At 35.9% G+C, this 19855-nt stretch overlaps 1 protein-coding gene across 1 annotated transcript in view; it reads left to right on the top strand.

The window, feature by feature from the left end:
- The window catches only part of LOC150091645 (isochorismatase domain-containing protein 2-like), a 57614-nt gene extending 49893 nt beyond the window's left edge, over positions 1-7721 (top strand). Inside the window, exon 4 of the mRNA XM_090384951.1 lies at positions 7656-7721. Coding sequence (XP_090241077.1) covers positions 7656-7668 — 13 coding nt within the window. The 3' untranslated portion in view covers positions 7669-7721. The remainder of the gene's footprint in view (positions 1-7655) is intronic.
- The last annotated feature ends 12134 nt before the right edge of the window (positions 7722-19855 follow it).

Raw genomic sequence — 19855 nt, 5'->3', positions numbered from 1 at the left:
TTAACAACCAACAAAACTTTTTTAAGTATTGTTTTTAGCACTAGGAAAATTTCCAAATATTTGATAATTGCATTGTTAAAACAAAATATATGAAAGTTTTAGGCATTTTTGCCCATGTGGACTGCTGTAATGCCATTTTAGTGGTCTTATTATTAAAAGAATTCCTTGCTGTGCATTACATGTAAACAGGGGTGCCCCAGTCACACACAGGCGCCAGAGGCCTATAATAAGAATATCAGGAATGGCAACTAAGGTAGGTTATTTTTTTTTACATGTGTTTAAAGAAAAAGTATTTTTAATATAATTGAAAATAGTCTTTATTGTTAAATTTCTTGTACTTTTATTAATATTGTAAATTTTTTTATCAGATGTCCCAGAGAAAAAAGAAACTTTCCAGTTATCAAAATTTGATAAATAAAAGAAAACATGAAGAAGAACAAGATAAAAATGCGGCAAGAATTACTCAATATTTTACAAAACAAATTTTAATAGAGTAAGCTCATCTGCAAAAAGATCTAAACCTCCCAAACACTTCCTAGTTCATTTCACAAATATATGTGGTTTCAATTCTAATCTCCACGATGTCCGTTTCCACTTGCAGTCTGCCAAACCCCATGTACATGGCTATTCCCAACCTTGTCTGCCAAACCCCATGTACATGGCTATTCCCAACCTTGTCTGCCAAACCCCATGCTTTTTCTGACAGAATCTCAGTTATCGGTTGATTCAACTACTGTTCATCTCAGTTGCCCAAATTATTCGCTGTATGATTCCTTTCCCCAAAGGTGGTACTTGTGCATATGTCTGTTCCAATATTCCCAGTCAGAGACTTGGTAATTTGGAATCTCCTCTTTTTGATCTTCTCTAGCTTAAAATCTCTCTACCTCATTCTGTAAAATTCATCTGTTGTCTCTACCGTTCTCCCAACTCCACTAATCACCTGGAGCTCTTCAACTTCCTCTTTTTGCAACTTGAATTTCTCCAGTCCAACTTTCGCAACAGTGAGGCAATTTTCCTTGGTGATTTTAATGTTCACAACTCCAGCTGCCTTCTGTTTTCTAGTCACACCAACCCAGCTGGTCAAGATACTGAAGCTTTTGCAATTACTAAAGACCTTGCACAGATTGTTCATTTACCTACAAGAATACCAGACAATCCTAACAATACAGCCAACACACTTGATCTTTTTCTCACAAACAACTCTTCTAAGTATACGGTCAAAATGAGTGGTCCTTTAGGCACCTCAGATCACAACTTGGTGATTGTCTCTTCTTCGATGGAGCCTCTATCTCATGGCTATTCCCAACCTCTTGTTGTTTGGCATTACAAGAATGCAAATTGGGATGACCTGCGAGATTTCTTTTCTTCCTTTCCTTGCTCGGACTACTGTTTCAAAACTTCTGATGTAAACATTTGCTCAGATCGTGTCAGTGAAATTATTCTCGTAGGAATGGAATCCTTTATCCCACACTCAACTTTAAAATCTCGTCCTTTATCTAAACCGTGGTTTTACAATAAATGTGCTAAGGCTGTTCAAGAGAAGAATGTTGCATATCGTAATTGGCTTGTTTCCAATTCTTCAGTTTCATTTTCTGCCTACACCAAAGCTTGCAACAATTGTAAAGCAGTTATTAATCAGTCCAAATTAGATTTTGAACAGGCTAAGAGTAGTAAACTTGCTTCTTGCCCTAATGGTAGCCCAGCATTCTGGTCTCTTATCAAAGCTATTGGCTGCAACTTTTGCCCATCTCTACTCCCACCTCTGTCAAAACCAGATGGTTCTGTTGACACTTCGGCCAAGGATAAAGCTGACCTGCTAGCATCCCATTTTTCTTCCAACTCATGTATTAATGATCTTGGTAAAACACCTCCCACTATTCCCAACATGCTCCATTCAATGTCTCCTGTGGTCTTCCATCAAAATGATGTCAGAAAGATTTTGAAGAATCTTGATGCAAAGAAAGATCCAGGTCCTGATGGTATTTTTCCACTTGTTCTCAAAACCTGTGCTCCTGAACTTACTCCTGTTCTTTGCTGCATTTTTTCTCTTTCTTATTCCAAAGGTGTTTTTCCTTCTACTTGGAAATTTGCTGATATCCAGCCAGTTCCTAAAAAGGGTGACAAAAGACTTGGTTGTCGTGTCGGAGTATAAACAGAAAATTTAAATCCCTCCCATCCAATTATTGTCCCACTGCAATTACTACTCTTTCTAAAGTAATGGAGAAATCAATTAATTGCCAATACTTAAACTACCTAGAAACCTTCCATCTGATCAACGATCGCCAGTATGGATTCCGTCAGTGCTGATCCACTGGTGATATTCTGGCTTATTTTACTCATTTATGGACAAATTAAATAGAAAAGTTTGGTGAAACACACAAGCAGTTTCTCTTGACATCTCAAAGCCTTTCGATCATGTTTGGCATAAAGGTCTTCTAAACAAACTTCCATCTTATGGTTTGCCAACTGTCCTTTGTAATTAGTTATCCAGTTTTCTCTCTGATCGCTCATTGAGGGTGATGGTAGATGGCTCTCTATCTTCTAAATTGAACACTGATGCTGGTGTCCTCCAAGGTTCAGTTCTTTCCCCCACTATTTTCCTCTTGTATATTAAAGACCTTCTTCCATTGACTGGAAATCCTATCCACAGTTTTGCCGATGATATCACATTGAATTCCATTTTGAGAAACCTTGCCCTGCTCAATTAGCTTCAACTTCTCGAATATCCGCTATCAATTCCTTAAATGAAGATCTGCTGGTGAGGCAAAGACAACTTAGTTGATTTCATTCCTTCTAAAACTCAGTCTTGTCTTATATCTCACAAAAAAGGATTCTTCTGCTCCTATGCTTATTTTTGGTGATACTCCGATTTCTAGGCAAGTTGATATATCTCTTTTGGGGATTACCCTGACTTTTAATCTCTTTTAGCACAAGCACAAGCATATTGCTTTCTCTGCATCTAAAAAACTTGGTTTTCTCTTTCGCTCTTAGCGTTACTTTTCTTCCAAACAGCTGTTCACTCTGTACAAATCGCAAATCTGCCCTACCATGGAATATTGTTTCCACATGTGGGTGATGCCCCAAAAACCTCTCTCAGGCTTCTAGATTCCATTCAGTTGAGGGTAGTTAGGTTAATTAATGACTCATCTCTAACTGAGTCTCCCCACTCGCTGTCTCATAGACATACTGTTTCTGCTGCATGCCTTTTCTACAGATACTTCCACAGGCACTGTTCTTCTGAATTTGCTTCTATAATTCCCACTCTCTCTTTCAAAACAGTCCGAACACATGCCGCCAGCATCCATTTACTGTCCAGCTTCAAACTCACAGAACCAACTTTTCATCTTCCTCGTTTATTCATTCAACTGCCATTTTCTGGAACAATCTTCCTTCATATGTTTTTCCCGAAAATTACAGTCTACAGAAGTTCAAGTCTGATGTCAACAAATATCTTCTTTTATCTTCTCAACCTCCAACCCATGCACGGTACTAAGTATTATAGGTTGTAATACCTCTCGTGTTTGGGTTTTCATTAAAAAAAAAAAAAAAAAAAAAAAATCAACCAGAGCTGAAGTTAAAACCATCATAGTCTACCAGCCTCTAGTGAAGATATTGAAGTCGATGAAAAAATTACTGCTGATTTGGGACCTAAGGACTCTACTGAAGAGACAGTAACATATACAATAAATGTATGTACATTTGATGATCCAAGACTTTGGCCGGAAACAATTTCTCATATATTTAGGCAAGCTATTATAAAAACTGGTCCCAAACAAATTAAAAAATTTAATTTTCCACTTGATTCATCTGGTCAAAAATTTTCTGAAAATTACTATAAGAGACACTTAAAAAATGGCGAAGAATACAATAGAAATTGGTTGATTTGCTCAATTACTAAAAATACTGTTTATTGCTTTTGGCATAAACTTTTTGAGCCTTCTCATAACAATAAATTTATCCAGGTATTTAATGACTGGCTTCATTTAGCAATGTACTTAAATCATCATGAGAAAAATTCCACTCACTTTATTAACTCCAAAAAATGGACAGAGTTGTTTCTATCCTTAAAAAACAAAACTTCTATTGTTCATTTGCAACAAACAGTATTAAAAACTGAAAGTAAGCGGTATGAGGTTATAAAACGAATAATTTATGTAATGCAATTTTTAAGCAAACAAAATTTAGCTATTCATGGCAAAAGTAATAAGCCTTATGATCGCAACAATGGGAATTTTTTAAAATGTATTGAAATGCTAGAAAAATTTGATCCTATCATATCAGAACATACACGACATGTAACTAACGATTCTGAATTTAAAAATATGCCCTCTTATCTTGGAGACAAAATTCAAAATTAAATACTTCTTTAATTGCATCAAATATTAAAAATCATAAATTTATGTCGGCAAAATAAATATTTTTCAATTATATTAGATTGCACTCCAGATGTTTCTCATATAGAACAAATAAGTGTGATAATTAGATTTTTTTTTTTTTTTTGGTAGTTGTTGGTACATCGGCTTCTGTGGCCATAATGCACCTCCCAAGGTTTTTGCAGTACTTTGATCCAAGCCCGAGGCGGGATTCGAACCCGCGACCTTTGGGTTGCCAGGCAGGCACTTTACCCACCTGGCTAGCCCAGTCGGCGATAATTAGATTCATTCATTTCAATTCAGCATTAAAATCAATTGAAATCCATGAACAATTTTTAGCATTTTATCTGATTTTAGATGTTACAGGAGCTGGATTAACATTTCTTATTGATCTATTAAAAACATTAAATTTAGACATAAATAACACAAGAGGCCAATGTTAAGATAATGTTAAGATAAGAAAATGAGAAAATGGTCTACAAAAAAAGAATTTTAGACTTTAACAGTCGTGCTTTTCATGTCCTTTGTGCAAATCAGCCTAAATTTGATTGTAAATGATGTCGCTAATACAACCATGAAACAATTAATTTTTTTAATATAGTACAAGAATTATACAAATTTTTTTCGTCGTTTACTAATCGATGGAATATTTTAATGAATCGTGTTACTAATTTAACATTATAGCCCTTATCCGAAACACAGCGGTCTAGCAGAATTGATGCCATAAAGCCTCTATAAATATTTATCTGAAATTTATGATGCAGTATTTGAAATTTTTAATGACCTTTCAGGAGTCAACAAACAATCTAAATACCAAGCAAAATGTCTCTGAGAAAAATTTTCTATATTTACATTTATTTGCTCCATTACAGTGTGGTATGAAATTTTAAATCAAGTAAATTTTGTGAGTAAAATTCTTCAGTCTACAACTATAAATCTGCAACTTGCTTTAGATGCATTAAATGAACTAAATGAAGTTTTTAACTGATTATCAATCTGATGCTAGTTTTGCAAAAATTGTTGAAAGTTCCAAATTAATCGCAGAAAAGTTTGACATAGAAACCGAATTTCATAGTGCAAGACCACTAAGGTGTCATGAGAAAACAACTCAATTTGTTTATGAACACGAAGATCAAAGCATAGTAAATCCTGAAACTTCATTCAAAGTTAATTTTTATATCTGTATAATAGATCAAACTTTAGTTTCTATGCAAGAAAGGCTTACTTTATTAAAAAAAACAACATGGATTCGTTTCAATTTTTATATAAATTGAATAATTCACAAAATAAAGAATATTTTGCGACTTATTTTCAATAAAGAATATCCTGCTGCAAAAAATTACAACAGAAATTAGCTCATGAAAATCAATCGGACATTGATGCAGATGATTTATGTGAAGAAATTTTTCATTGTTAACCATTTATAACCGATTTAAAAAATGATATATACCAAATAATCCTGCTTAAAAAAATTACAACGGAAATGAACTCATGAAAATCAGTCAGACGTTGATACAGATGTGAAGAAATTTTTCATTGTCAACCATTTATAACTGATTTAAAAAATGATATATACCAAATAATTCAATATATTTATTCAAATGATTTAATAGCAGTTGATCCAAACTTTACAATAGCCCTCCGTATTCTTTTATCGTTACCTGTGTCAGTTGCATTCACGGAATGGTCTTTTTCTAAATTAAAAATTATAAAAAAATTATTTATGCTCCACAACGTTGCAAAATAGACTATCAGATCTTGTGATAATTTCAATTGAGTCTGACATACTTGATCAACTTGATATTCATGACATTATCCACAGTTTTCCTTTAATGAGAGCTAGAAAAGTCAAATTCATTTAATGACTTATTTTGTGTTTACAAATTAAAAGTACATTCTACTTAATTGCATATAATATGTATGTTTATCTATTTATCATTTGTTATTTACTATTATTGTCTATTAATTGTTTTCTTGTATTTTTATCTTTTTATTTCAAATAAAAGAGATGCTGGCTATTTAACTCTTTGTGTGTGGTTTATTTTTACTTTTCCTAATGTGGTGTTGATATGCATTATAAAATTAATAGTGATAATTTTGGGTTGATTTAGAGAGAAATTATGTTAAATTTTAGAATATTATTTTCTGATGTTTTCAATTAATGGGGCACCATATAAATTTTTGCACACAGGTGCTGCACACTCCTGGTCTGCCCCTGCTTATAAACAGGCCTTTTTTTCTGCTGTTTGTTGTGTGTTATTTGGTTTTTATGAGCATTAAGGCCATATTGCTCTGGGGATATGTGGTGCTCATTCCCTGACCTTTCCACATCCTCCGTATTTGGTGGTCACAGACTTGAACCCCAGTCTAATCAAGAAACGTGTGCTATGCACTGCTGCTCCTGCTCACCTGGCTACGGAGGCACCTTTTTTTCTGCTAGCACATTGTAGAAGAGCATTCCAGAAGTTAAAAAGAAATACAAATAAATCATATATTTAAAATAAAAATTATTTATTATTACTAATGCCATTGGCACATTGATGGGGAGTTAAGCTAGATGCACAGCTTCAAAAGGAATTGCAGTAAGAAATACGATGATAACATACTTTTACTGTGGAAATCTTTATAAAAAATGTTTTCAATAATAAATAAATAATACCTATTAAATTAGTTTTATCCAATTTATACTTTTGCAATTTACCATGTCAAATTAGTACTTATGGTGCCATTATTTTAAAGTATCACTGTGGAATGAGAATGTGTATTGTGTAAGTGCAATATTATGAAAGTATCAAAGAAAGGAAAAGGTGACTATTAAACACTACACAAAGAATGGGAGTGCAGGGCAAGCATGCAAGTAATGAGCAGCAGCCAAAATGATAAAATTATTTTTTTTTTGAGCTCTCAGGGAAAAAAAAATCATTCAAGACTGTTTGAGACTTTGTAAAAAAAAACCCAAATTCGAAAATTTTTTCGTATTTTGCACCATAATTTTCCTAGGGAGGATCCACAGATCCTCCCCCCCAACTTCCTAGGGAAACTTCCTCAGCATTCTGGAAGTTTATATTTTATAAAAAAAGCCCTGCATATAAATATATATTTTCTTCATTCTTCAGTTTTAAAAATAATGAATAGTAAAGTAAATATTTAATATCTTCCTTTCATAATTTATCATACTGCAGTTTCTTTCGTTTTCTCTGCTGTATTGGCTTAGGTGAATTTTAATGATTTACAGTTGGTTTATATTCTGACTTATTTCATTTTTTTTTTTTTCTTTTTCAGATCCTACTTGTAAGATTTCACTTTCTAGAAGATGTTTCACCTTTCCATCCTTTTATTTGATTTCATTCCAAATGGGTTCCTAAATGTAGATTTTAATGAATATATATTAGTGTTTCTCCTATTTTGATTGGCTGGGTATTTAAAAATTTTTTGTATCCTGATTAAGGTATAATTAAATGTAATACAGAATATTGTTTAAAATTGAACAGATTAGTTTTTTAGACTTTGGCAGCTGTCTATTGAACTTTCCCATTTTAATTCAATAAGCTTGCTTTTTTCGCAGTTCTCTCCATTGGAATTATAACAGAAAGATCATTATAAATTATAGTGAAAATGCATTACTACAAGTTATTATTATTATTAAGACCATTATTAATAATGCTCATTATAGCCTATAATGAGCATTGTTAAAGTACTGTCAGTTTTGTAATATTAAATATACAGAAATTTCACAGTTATAATAAATGAAATATATGTATATGCAAAAGTTTCTGTTGTATTTGCAAACTAGGTGTATATTTTTAAATATGTCAATTCTTGGACTTGGTGTATTGTGGCTAGCTAAGATTCTTTTAACATTTGCTAGTTTTATTATTCTTGACGCTTTATTGATGCTTTTGATTTAAAATTTTATTTTAATGTAGGAATCATTTGAAATGCTCTTGGTAAGGTATTAAGATAGTCAGCAATGCAAAAAAGCCAGATGCCTCATTATTTTGAAATCGCTGCTTTATAAGGAAGATATTTAAAATGAGAATTTTTTTTTTTTTTTTTTTTTTTTATTCTTAATAACCACTGCCATCATTAAACACAGTATAACAGGACTATTTCTCAATAGGAAATGCCTAACAAAATTCAAGAAGCCTTTGCAAGAGTAATTTCATATCAAATGTATTGTGTAGCTGTCGTGCTGTGAAAACGGTTCAGACAAAGAAAAATGTGCAATTTAAACTCAAGGGGTTCTATTTGCATGGGTAGGTGTTACAGCTATCTTTCTGGGTTTAAGCAGGCTTCGTGCTCTAGATTTTCATATATTTCTTGGGCCATAGAATGGCAGGGAAAAATAATTTCCTTTCTGTTTTGAGGTGAATATTGATATTGTATGTTATTGTATGCTTTTTTAGATGGCACAAGTATCAAGTAGTTATATAATTTTATAAATTATGAAACTACTTGATACTTGTGTCAAGTACTACAGTGTTTTAAATCAGGGTCCAGCAAACTTCTTTCCTTCTATGTGAACAACATTAAGAATAAGAAATTTTTGATAAGTGTATCTTGATTTTAAATAAAATACAGCACTTGTAGAATTATAATTTTTTTTTTCTTATAAGAAAACACCTCAGGAAATTTGAAGCAAATTGATGAACTAAATCAAACAAGTAATTAATAAAATTTCTGTCATTGCTGTTCTCCACAAAATTAAATAATATTTTTATTTCTATTTTTTATTTTTTTTATGAAACCCCAAACACGAGAGGTATTACAACTTCTAGTACTTAGTACATTACATGGGTTCGAGGTTGAGAAGATATTTGTTGACATTAGACTTGAACTCCTGTAGACTGTAATTTTCAGGAAATACATGTGAAGGAAAGTTGTTCCAGAAAATGGCAGCTGAATGAATAAACGAGGAAGATGAAAAGTTCGTTCTGTGCGTTTGAAGTTGGACAGTAAATGGCCAATTCAGAAGAACAGTGACCATGGCAGTATCTGTGGAAACAGAATGTTTGAGTCAGGGAATGGCAAGGCCCTGTTAGAGACAGGTCATCAATTAACCTAATTGCCCTCTTCTGAATGGAATCTAGAAGCCTGAGAGAGATTTTGGGGGCACCACCCCAGATGTGGGAACAATATTCCATGGTAGGGTGAATTTGCAATTTGTACAGAGTGATCAGCTGTTTGGAAGAAAAGTAACATTAAGAGCAAAAGAGAAAACCAAGTTTTTTAGATGCAGAGGAAGCGATATTTGTAATGTGCTTGTGCCAAGAGAGAGAGATAAGTCATGGTAATCTCCAAAAGAGATATATTATCTTACCTAGAAATCGGAGTGTCACCAAAGATAAGCAGAGGAACAGAAGAATCCTTTTTGTGAGATATAAGACTGGACTGAATTTTAGAAGGATTGAAATCAACTCAGTTGGCTTTGCCCCACAGGAGAATTACCTGGGGATCAGCATTTAAGGAATTGGTAGCGGATATTTGAGAAGTTAAAGCTGATTGAGCAGGGTGAGGTTCCTCAAACTAGAAAGTGGAATGCAATGTGCTATCATCAGCAAAACTATGGATAGAATTTCCAATTAATTGAGGAAGGTCATTAATATACAAGAGGGAAAGAGTGGTAGAAAGAACTGGACCTTGAGGGAAACCGGCATTAGTGGCGAAGTTAGAAGACAGAGAGCCATCACATTCAGTGAGTGGTCAGAAAGAAAACTGGATAACCAATTACAAAGGACAGTTGGAAAACCATAAGATGGAAACTTGTTTAGATCGTGTTTAGCTTTATGCTGAACACGATCAAAAGTTTTGAGATGTTGAGAGAAACTGCTTGTGTTTCACCAAACATTTCCACTGAATTTGTCCATAAATGGGTAACATAAGCCAGAATATTACCAGTGAATCGAACTGATGGTATCCATACTGGTGATCATTGATCAGACGGAAGGTTTCTAGGTTGAACAATGCAATTGTTGGGTGAAGGGTGGACAATGCAATGTTGAGTCTGTTTTGTGTGACATAAGCACTGGGAAAGGAAAAATTAGAGTAGGTGTGTGTTATAGGCCTAATGAATCTGATGAGTATAATGAGCAATTGTGCAGAGAAATAGTGGGCCAGTAAATTAGAGTGTCTTATAATGGGGGATTTTAATTTCCCAGATATTGACTGGAATTTGTGGGTTGGTCACTCACACACTAGCAAGGCTTTTGTGAATTTATTGTATGACTGTTTTCTACAGCAGCATGTTCAGGAGGCCACTAGAGGGAGTAATACCCAATAGTGATTCTTCATGCATCAAGAATCTGCAGATAAAGGAACCACTAGGTGGCAGTGATCACAGTGTGCTGAAGTGGGATTTACTCAAAGAGGTAACTACCATCAAAGGTAAAGGGAAGGGTTTTGTCTTTCGTAAAGGTGACTACGGTGGTCTGAGACAGCATTTAAATTCTATACAGTGGAACCAACTGATGATGTTACCAACAGCAAATTCAAAATGGGAAGCTACTATGCTTTTCATACCAACAAAGAAATATTGTTCAAGATTTAGGCCTAAATGGATGTCAGATGAACTAATTAGACATATGACAGAGAAGAAAAATGCATGGGATACATATAAATTAACATGTGACACAAAAACCTATGATAGATATAAGCTGGTCTGTAACCAAGTTACAAAGGAGGTTACACAGGCGAAGGCAGATTATGAGAAACCTTTGGCAAAGGATGCAAAAAAAAAAACAGCAAAGAGTTCTTTACTTATGTAAACTCTAGAAGGAAGGGGATGAATCAGATTGGTCCACTTAATATTGATGGTTCAACTGTTGATGATCCTGCTCAGGTAGCTAACAAACTAAATGAATATTTTGCATCGACATTCACACATGAGGAGTTATTTAGGGAGGGGACTGCCAGAGGTGTATTCAACTCTGGCAGTAAGCTAGATAATCTTGTAATAACTGAGAGTAAAGTGGAGGAGAAATTGTTGAAGATAAACACAAGAAAGGCACCTAGGGTGGATGGAATCTATCCAGTTATATTAAAGGAGGCAGCAGAGGAAGTAAGCAAACCCTTAGCCATAATTATGAGAGCTCCCCTGGACTCAGGAGAGGTACCCATGGACTGGAGATGTGCAAATGTGACCCCAATCCACAAAGGAGGATCAAAGGGAGACACGGGTAATTACAGACCTGTTAGTTTAACTTCTGTTCCAGGGAAATTAATGGAAGCACTGGTTAAAGAAGAATTGCAGGATCATCTAGACAAGACTTCAGTTATAGCTTGGACTCGGCATGGGTTTGTTAAGGTGAAGTCTTTTCTGACTAATTTGATTGGATACTATGTAGTCACAAAGGAACTGGATGCAAAGAATAACTTTGATATCATATATCTGGATCTTAGAAAAGCCTTTGATACTGTTGCACATGGAAGACCTGCTGCACAAATTGGAGCAGTGTGGCATTGGAGGCAAATTGCTGCTATGGATAAAGAGATGGTTGGAGAAGACAGAGAGTGGTAATCAATGGACAGTGCTCTTCGGGGACTAATGTTATTAGTGGAGTCCCTCAGGGTTCAGTGTTGGGTCCATTGTTGTTTTCTGTATTTATAAATGATATTGATGATGGTACATCAGGCTTAATGTCCAGGTTTGCAGACGATACGAAGGTTGGCAGGGTTGTTAATGACACTAATGACAATACACTGCTGCAACCCTTTGCCATACAACAGGATCAAGAAAAGTTGAGCAGATGGGCTGAGAGGTGGCAAATGAAGTTTAACATTAACAAATGTAAAGTACTACATATGGGAAGCAGTAATCCCAGAGTAACGTATCAACTCTGTGGTACCACACTGACAGTGGTAGAGAATGAAAAGGACCTGGGGGTAATTGTGCAGGCAGATATGAAGTTTTCTGAGCAGTGCAGACAGTCTGCAAGAGTAGCTTATGGTGTCTTGTCAATGATATACAGGAATTTTCCTAGCAGGGATAAGGAGGTGATTATCCCCTTGTATAAGGTAATGGTCAGGCCACATCTTGAGTACTGTATACAGGTCTGGAGGCTTCATTTTAAGAAGGATGTAGAGCTGTTGGAACGAGTACAGAGAAGGGCAACAAGATTAGTGAATGGAACAAATGGTTGCTCTTATGAAGAAAGGCTTAAGTTTTGCAAATTATGTGTCTGGAGACTAGGCATCTGCGAGGTGATCTGATTGAGGTGTATAAAGCCTTGAATGGTTTGAGCATGCTCAGTGCAGATGGGATTCTTCCTCTTGCTCAGAATAATCACCTGAGAGGGCATAAATTAAAATTGAGGAAAGACCATTGTAGGATAGATGTGCGGAAGTTTGCCTTTATCTAGTGGTTTGTTGATTGGTGGAACAAACTTCTATCTGTTGTTGTAGAAGTTGATAGCTTAAACAGATTCAAGGCAGAACTTGACAAACATTTGGAGCAAGCGGATGGGTGAAATAAAGGGGGCGGTTTGGGATTTTTTTGGCTGATGCCATATAAGCTTGCTTTCCTGCATCATGTGCCTTTGCTAATGCTAAAAATGCTTATCCTAGATAGTTTAAGAGTTGGTGGTTAATTGATTTCTCCATTACTTTTTAAAGAGTAGAAGTAATTTCAATGGGATGATAATTAGATGGGAGTGATTTTTCACCCTTTTCAAGAACTGGCTGGATATGAGCAAATTTCCAAGCAGAAGGAAAAACACCTTTGGAATAAGAAAGTGAAAAAAGGAGGCAAAGAACAGGAGTAAGTTCAGGACCACAGGTTTTGTGAACAAGTGGAGAAATAGCATCAGGACCTGGAGCTTTCTTAGCATCGAGATTCATCAAAATCCTTCTGACATCCTTTTGATGGAAGACCACAGGAGGCATTGAATGGAGTGTATTGGGTATGGTGGAGGTGTTTTTCCAAGATCATTAATACATGAATTCAAAGAAAAATGGGATGTTAGCAGGTAAACTTTATCCTCTGCTGAAGTGACAATAGAACCATCTGGTTTTGACAGAGGTGGAAGCAGAGATGGGCAAAAGTTGCGGCCGGAATTTATTCAAACTATAACCATTTCCATACCAACATATGGAAGCTTGGTTCAGCACTCAACTACCCGTTGGCTGAAGGCAAACTTTTTCACATTATTCTGCAACCATCCTTCCTGAATTTGTATTTATGCCCCCTAAGATTGAACAAGAGGAAGAATCCCATCTGCACTGAGTTTTTTCAAGCCATTCAAAGCCTTAAACACCTCAATCAGATCACCCCACAGGCGCCTAGTCTTCAGACATACAATTTGCAGAATTGAAGCCTTTCTTGGTATGAGCACTCCTTTGTACCCCTTATCAATCTCATTGCCCTTCTCTGAAACCATTCCAGCAACTCTATATCCTTCCTGAAATGAGGCTTCCAGACCTGTATGCAGTATTCAAGGTGTGCCCTGACCTTTGCCTTATACAATGGGATAATCACCATCCTAATCCCTGCTAGCAAAATTCCTATACATCATTGAAAACCCCATGAGCTGTCCTAGCAACCTATCTTCAATGATTGGAGAACTTCATATCTGACTGCGCAATTGCACACCCAGGTCCTTTTCATTTTCCACTACCCTGAGCATAGTACCACACGGTACATTACTCTGGTATTACGGCGCCTCTGTAGCCAGGTGGGCAGGAGCAGCAGTGCGTAGCACACGCTTCTTGATTAGACCAGGGTTCGAGCCCATGCCCACCAAATACAGAGAATGCGGAAAGGTCAGGGAATGACCACGCATATCCCCGGAGCAATATGGCCTTAGTTGCTAATGCTCCTAAAAACCAAAATAACAAACAAACAATGGACCCTGCACAGAACCCTGTGGAACTACTAATAAAGTTAGTACACAAAGAGCAGTGTCCGTTGACAACCATTCTTTTTTTTTCTTCCACCCAACCATCCCTTTATCCATAGCAGTAGTGTGCCCGTAACACCACATTCCTCCAATTTGTACAGCAGTGTTTTATGTGCAATGTTATCAAAACCTTTCCTGAAATTCAAGTATACAATATCAAAATTATTTTTTGCACCAGTCACCTTTGTCACTGCATCATAGTGTCCAATCAAATTGGTCAGACAAGATTTCTCCATAACAAGCCCATGCTGTGATTGAAGTATAACTGCACTCCTGTGTAGATGGTCCTGCATCACTTCTTTAATCAGTAATTATTATTTTTGCTGGAACAGAAATTAAGCCAACAGGTCTGTATATACTTGTCACCTTTGTGAATTGGGAATACATTCACCCATCTGCAGTCCACAGGACCCTGAATCCAAAGATTCTCTCATAATTATGGCTAAGGGTTTGCTTACCTCCTTTGCTGCCTCCCTTAATATAATTGGATAGATCCCATCCACCCCAGTCCCTTTTTTACATTTATTCAAATCATTGAGTTCAACAATTTTCTTTCAATTTCAATTTTCTTTAACTTCAACAATTTCTCTTCCACTATCTTCTCAGTTATTGCAACATCATTTAGCTCCCTGTTAGAGTTTAGTAAATGTTTGGTATCCACTTCACTAAGGATTTTGAAAAGATGGGAACTCCAGAGGGGAGGGTAGTAATAAAGTTGTCATTCAGTGTTAAATGCCATTCTAAATGTATAAAAAAGGATTAAACTAAGCATAATATTTATGTATATTTTTAAAATTTTAAAGAAAAATATGCTTATAAATAATTTCTGAATTAATTTGAGAAAATGATGCTACCCTGTATTACTGTCCCAATTTTATTTTCTTAGTTATTAGTTGTTTATCAGTTTTCATTAGTTTTATTACTTTATTAGTTATTTTCTGTGTATTATTTTTTGCAATATTACCAAATCTGTGATTTTTAACTAATATTGCAAAATAGTGACAAAGGCTGATTTTGTAACTAATAAAACAAGTTCAGAGAAGGGCAATGAGACTGATGTCAAGAAAGTCTTCAGTGCTGCAAATTGCAGTATCTGGAGGCTAGGCACCTGCAAGTTGATCTGATTGAAATATTAAACACCTAAATACACTTAAATCAGATCACCTGATTTAAGTCTTTGATTGGATTGAGCAAGTTCTATGCTGATGGCATTATCTTCTTTGCTAAGACTACGGGGGTGGGATTGAGGAATGTTGGTTGCAGGATAAATGTGCAGAAACTTGCCTTCAGCCAGCAGGTAGTTGATTGTTGGAACAAACTTTCATCTAGTGTTGTGGGTAATTTCAATAAATTCAAGATCTAGTAGTAATGGCAAATGATGAAAGAAAGCAAGCTTATACAGCATCAGACAAAAAAAAAAAAAAAAAAACCTATACACTTCACCCATCCATCCCCTCCAAGAACTTGTCTTCAATTTATTCAAACCATCCACTTCAACAACAGATTCCTAATCAACCACTCACTGACTGAAGGCAAACTTCCACACATCCATCCTGCAACCATCCTTCCTCAACCTATTTATGCCTCCTCGTGTGTAGTCTGAGCTGGGTGATCTGATTGAGATGTTTAAGGTGTTCAACTAGACAAACTATTGGAGGGGATGCACAGGTGGTGTTAGAAGTTTTCCCCCTTTGGCTGATGCTGCTTTCTTGCATCATTTGTCACTACTAATACTGCATTCTAAATGTTCAAAATTTTCACAAGCAGTTACAACTGTTCCCTGTGCATAATTCTGGGCCCTGGACCCACTAAATATCTTTAGAATTATATGAATCAAAAGTGAAAGGTGCCTAGTTTTCAAAATGAGTGGTTTGAAGATATGAATGGTTTCCAGATTACAAAAATCTAAAATATAAATTTGTGAACTTCATAGCTTGGAAGCCATGCCACCAACAATTTAATTGAGAAATATAGTACATCAGATGTTACAAATTCCAAACAATTCCATTTTTAATAGGTTGCTACTTGCAGAATTACTTCCAATGTAGAGATTTCCATTTGGTTTTGTATTTCTGTCCAGTGGTAGGCTCAAAGAATATTATTTTCTCACTGGCAATAGCTGAAAGAATTGGAGGGGAAAAAAAATAAGATATTGGGCACAGTTTCAAGACTTCTGAATATGTGGAAAAGATCTAAATTTGAATACAATCTCACTCCCCCCCCCCCAGAACATGGCCAGTTAGTTAGTCTGGATGGAAGTTGTATGGCTTTATCATCCAAAAACTCGAGACGGTGTCCAGCCAAACAAAAACAAATTGAGGAATGTATGCCATTACTAACACAACATACTGATGCCTCATAGCCTTAGTTGCTTTGGTGCTTAATGCATACCACCATATCTGAGTATTGCAATATTTATCACATTTCTCAAAAAAATTGTATCAGTTTTCTTAGTAGTTCTAAGAAAAATGGAGAAGAAATCTTGGCAGTACTGTATTTCAATTCTTCACTGAAATACTGTTCAGAAAAAAAAAAAATCAAAAATCAATTGATTTTGAAGAACCTGTAGTTGGAGTGGTGTTAACATGAAAGCCACTGCATTCAGATACCAGCTGTCAGGGGGGTTGCAAAATATTGTATGACTTTCATGTAAATGGTAGCATTTACCTGTGCTGAGATGAACACAGTTCTACCTACAAATCTTCCATGGCAGACTGTCATAGTGCCAAGTTGACTAACATGGAATTGCTTGAAGAGTTTTGGCCTGACAACTGGTTTGGCATAGTTGTTAAAGAGTATGGGGGATCATGTTGAGGACCCTTTTATGAGGGAGGAGGTTTAGAATTTGTAGTTCTGAAATTTTGCTGATGAAATGCCTCTGCTAATGCTAATTTCTTTATTTTAGCCGAGACTTTTATGTCAGCTCACCACTATGTCCAATACTTTTCTCAAGCAGTTTTTTTTATTTTTTTTTTTTATTAATGCCTGCCTTGGCATTAATCAAAAATTTTAAAAAATTAATAAAAAATGTAATGGAGAGGAAATGAAATATTTGATACTTTGTTTCATGAATAATAAAAGGTTTCTGCTTGCTTCCATTATTTTAGGCACAAAAATGACAATTTGACATTATGACAATAAATAATGAATGAGCAAGCTAACATGTAGTTCATGTTGATGCTTTATTATAATGACCTTGCACTCACACTTGTTGGATGCAAAGTGTTTGTACTTATTAACATACAGTAGTGTTAACTGCCATGCTAAATTAACAAAATTATACAATTTAATTCTCTATATTTAGTTCAAAAATTAGCTTTACCTGAAAAATGACACAAAACTGCATCCCTAGAACTTTTTTTTTAGAGATACCTGGATGTTATATCCAAAATAAGGACAATCCTGGATAATGGAAAGTCTGGTCACCCAAACTATTGTTAAGAAGTGATAAACTGTTACAATTTTAATCATTAAATTATACAGGTTACAACTTTCTGACTTCTCAGCTTATTAGATTTCTATGTCATATACAGAGCTGTATGTCATGAACATGCATGGCTGTTTGGAGAGTGTTTGCTACTGGGACATATTACAACTTCACATTTTGGGCAACACAGGAGGGGAGATGTCACTTGTGATGTGTGAACTACATCCATTGGTTGCAGTGCATGGACCTAGGAATGCTGCATCCTAATTGATTCTATGGATAAATCTTTTTGTCCTATGCTGTGGAAATTTTTGTTGCATGACAGTGCATAGTCTCATAAAGCAAGGATTGTGAATCTATGGTTTAAAGTAGAATAACATAAAATTTTTGCATTCAGCACACGGCTCAAACCTCAACCCAAATGCACATTTTTGGGATGAATAAGATCAAGGCAAGTTCAGTCCTCTTCAGTAGTGAATCTCACAAATGCTTTAAATGAGTGCAGCACAAATACAGCTTTCTACAAAATAGTTTCATCCACAATGCATTGAATCAACATTATGGGAAAAAAGTAGCCAATGACTATTTCTCTGAATAAATAGACTTGTTCTTGATTACAGGAGTACTAACATTTCATTGGACAGTGTATTTAAACTGTATCTTACACATGTGCTATGGAATGACATTAAAATTGTCAAGATCACTTATAGACCCTCCCAAATATACAGTACTTTCACAAAATATCCAGACACCTCAGTTTTACACTGTTACCCACCTTAATAGTCTTTGGCTGCTATACCACATACTTCATCTTCCCAGGTAGGGTTTCAACTAAGGAACACTAGACTGCAGTAGATACAGGTCCTCCTGCAGAATGATGTCCTGTTGAACTACTGATGTGGGATATCCTGTTCTCTACTATATCCAGCATTCCAGTTCCTCCCCATAGGATTCAAGTTACCCTTGTGGGTTGCAGGATTCAAGTTCGGTGGCACCGGTCATCCTAGCTTTTGTACGTTCATGTCAGTGAACTATTATTGAACAGTACTGTTGTTGTTGTTAGGTTTTAGGAACATCGGCAAGTAAGGCAATGCTGTTCCGTGTATATTGTCTGTAAATTGCGTGGATTCTGAGGTTGATTTTCTGTTTGCTGGATGAAAAACCAAAGTTTCTGGAAGGAAAAACCATGCCATCCTCATCTGAGACCAACTAACTCAGCCATGTTGTGAAAAAGACCCATAAAAATTCCTTCTTTCATCGACTAGATTCGAACTCAGGTCTTTTCCACCTGGTGTGGGGAGGACAGCGATCCTACCCCAACTGTGTTACCCACAAGGGCTGGAACGGTACTGGTGGTGGTGTGGCATGGGACATTACCCTGTTGAAATAAACATAGGTCTGTACCAAAGAACTGCCATGTCTTAGGGAGCATGGAATCATCCAAATGTTATGGTAGGTGTCTGATTCTCTGCACAACCAACAAATGATCATAGGCCACATCTTCTGAACTTCATTGTTGGCACAATACACTCCAACAGGAATCCTTCACATCACCCCCTGATCAAAATAGGATGTAGCAACATTTATTGCTCCACAGAACTGTACTTTCCACTGCTGTTTGATAGCATTCATTACACAGTACAAGGAGATAGCTGAATGCACTTGGTGATGTTTGCCTTATGTGCCATCGAGTTCCATGAAAACAAGTTGTGGAGCTCCAATCAGTGTGTTTGTAGAGAACTTAACATATGGTGCCTTAAACCCCTTTTGATGTTTTGCAAGGACATCTGATGAGATTACTACCACCTTCTGGTCAGGGAGCAAGCTTTTGTGGTCCTATGCATTGCACCAACAGCAGACTTTGGATGATGTAAGCTGTCAGCAGTTACATGAATTGACAAGTCAGCAATGTGATGTCCAACAATAACATCCCTCCTGAAATCAGCTTGGCTCCTAAGCCTTATATACATTCCCATCTAAAAGTTTGGATTCACATAGCTAACCTACGTGAATGGACTCCTGAACATGGTCATGTGCATCTCATTGGTTATTTGCATGCCCTATTGTGTTAAGCAATAAAACAAAGGGCAAACATTAAATTTTGTTTCAGTTGAAGAAAAATACCAAAACCTATGACTCGGTAAAATAAGTGTGAACAGCAT

This window comes from Mastigoproctus giganteus, chromosome 1 (genome assembly GCF_048544385.1).
Source record: "Mastigoproctus giganteus isolate SK-2022 chromosome 1, ASM4854438v1, whole genome shotgun sequence".
In the NCBI taxonomy this organism is placed as follows: domain Eukaryota; kingdom Metazoa; phylum Arthropoda; class Arachnida; order Uropygi; family Thelyphonidae; genus Mastigoproctus; species Mastigoproctus giganteus.
Note: the sequence above shows the minus strand (reverse complement) of the source record. Positions and strands in the feature narration are given on the sequence as shown.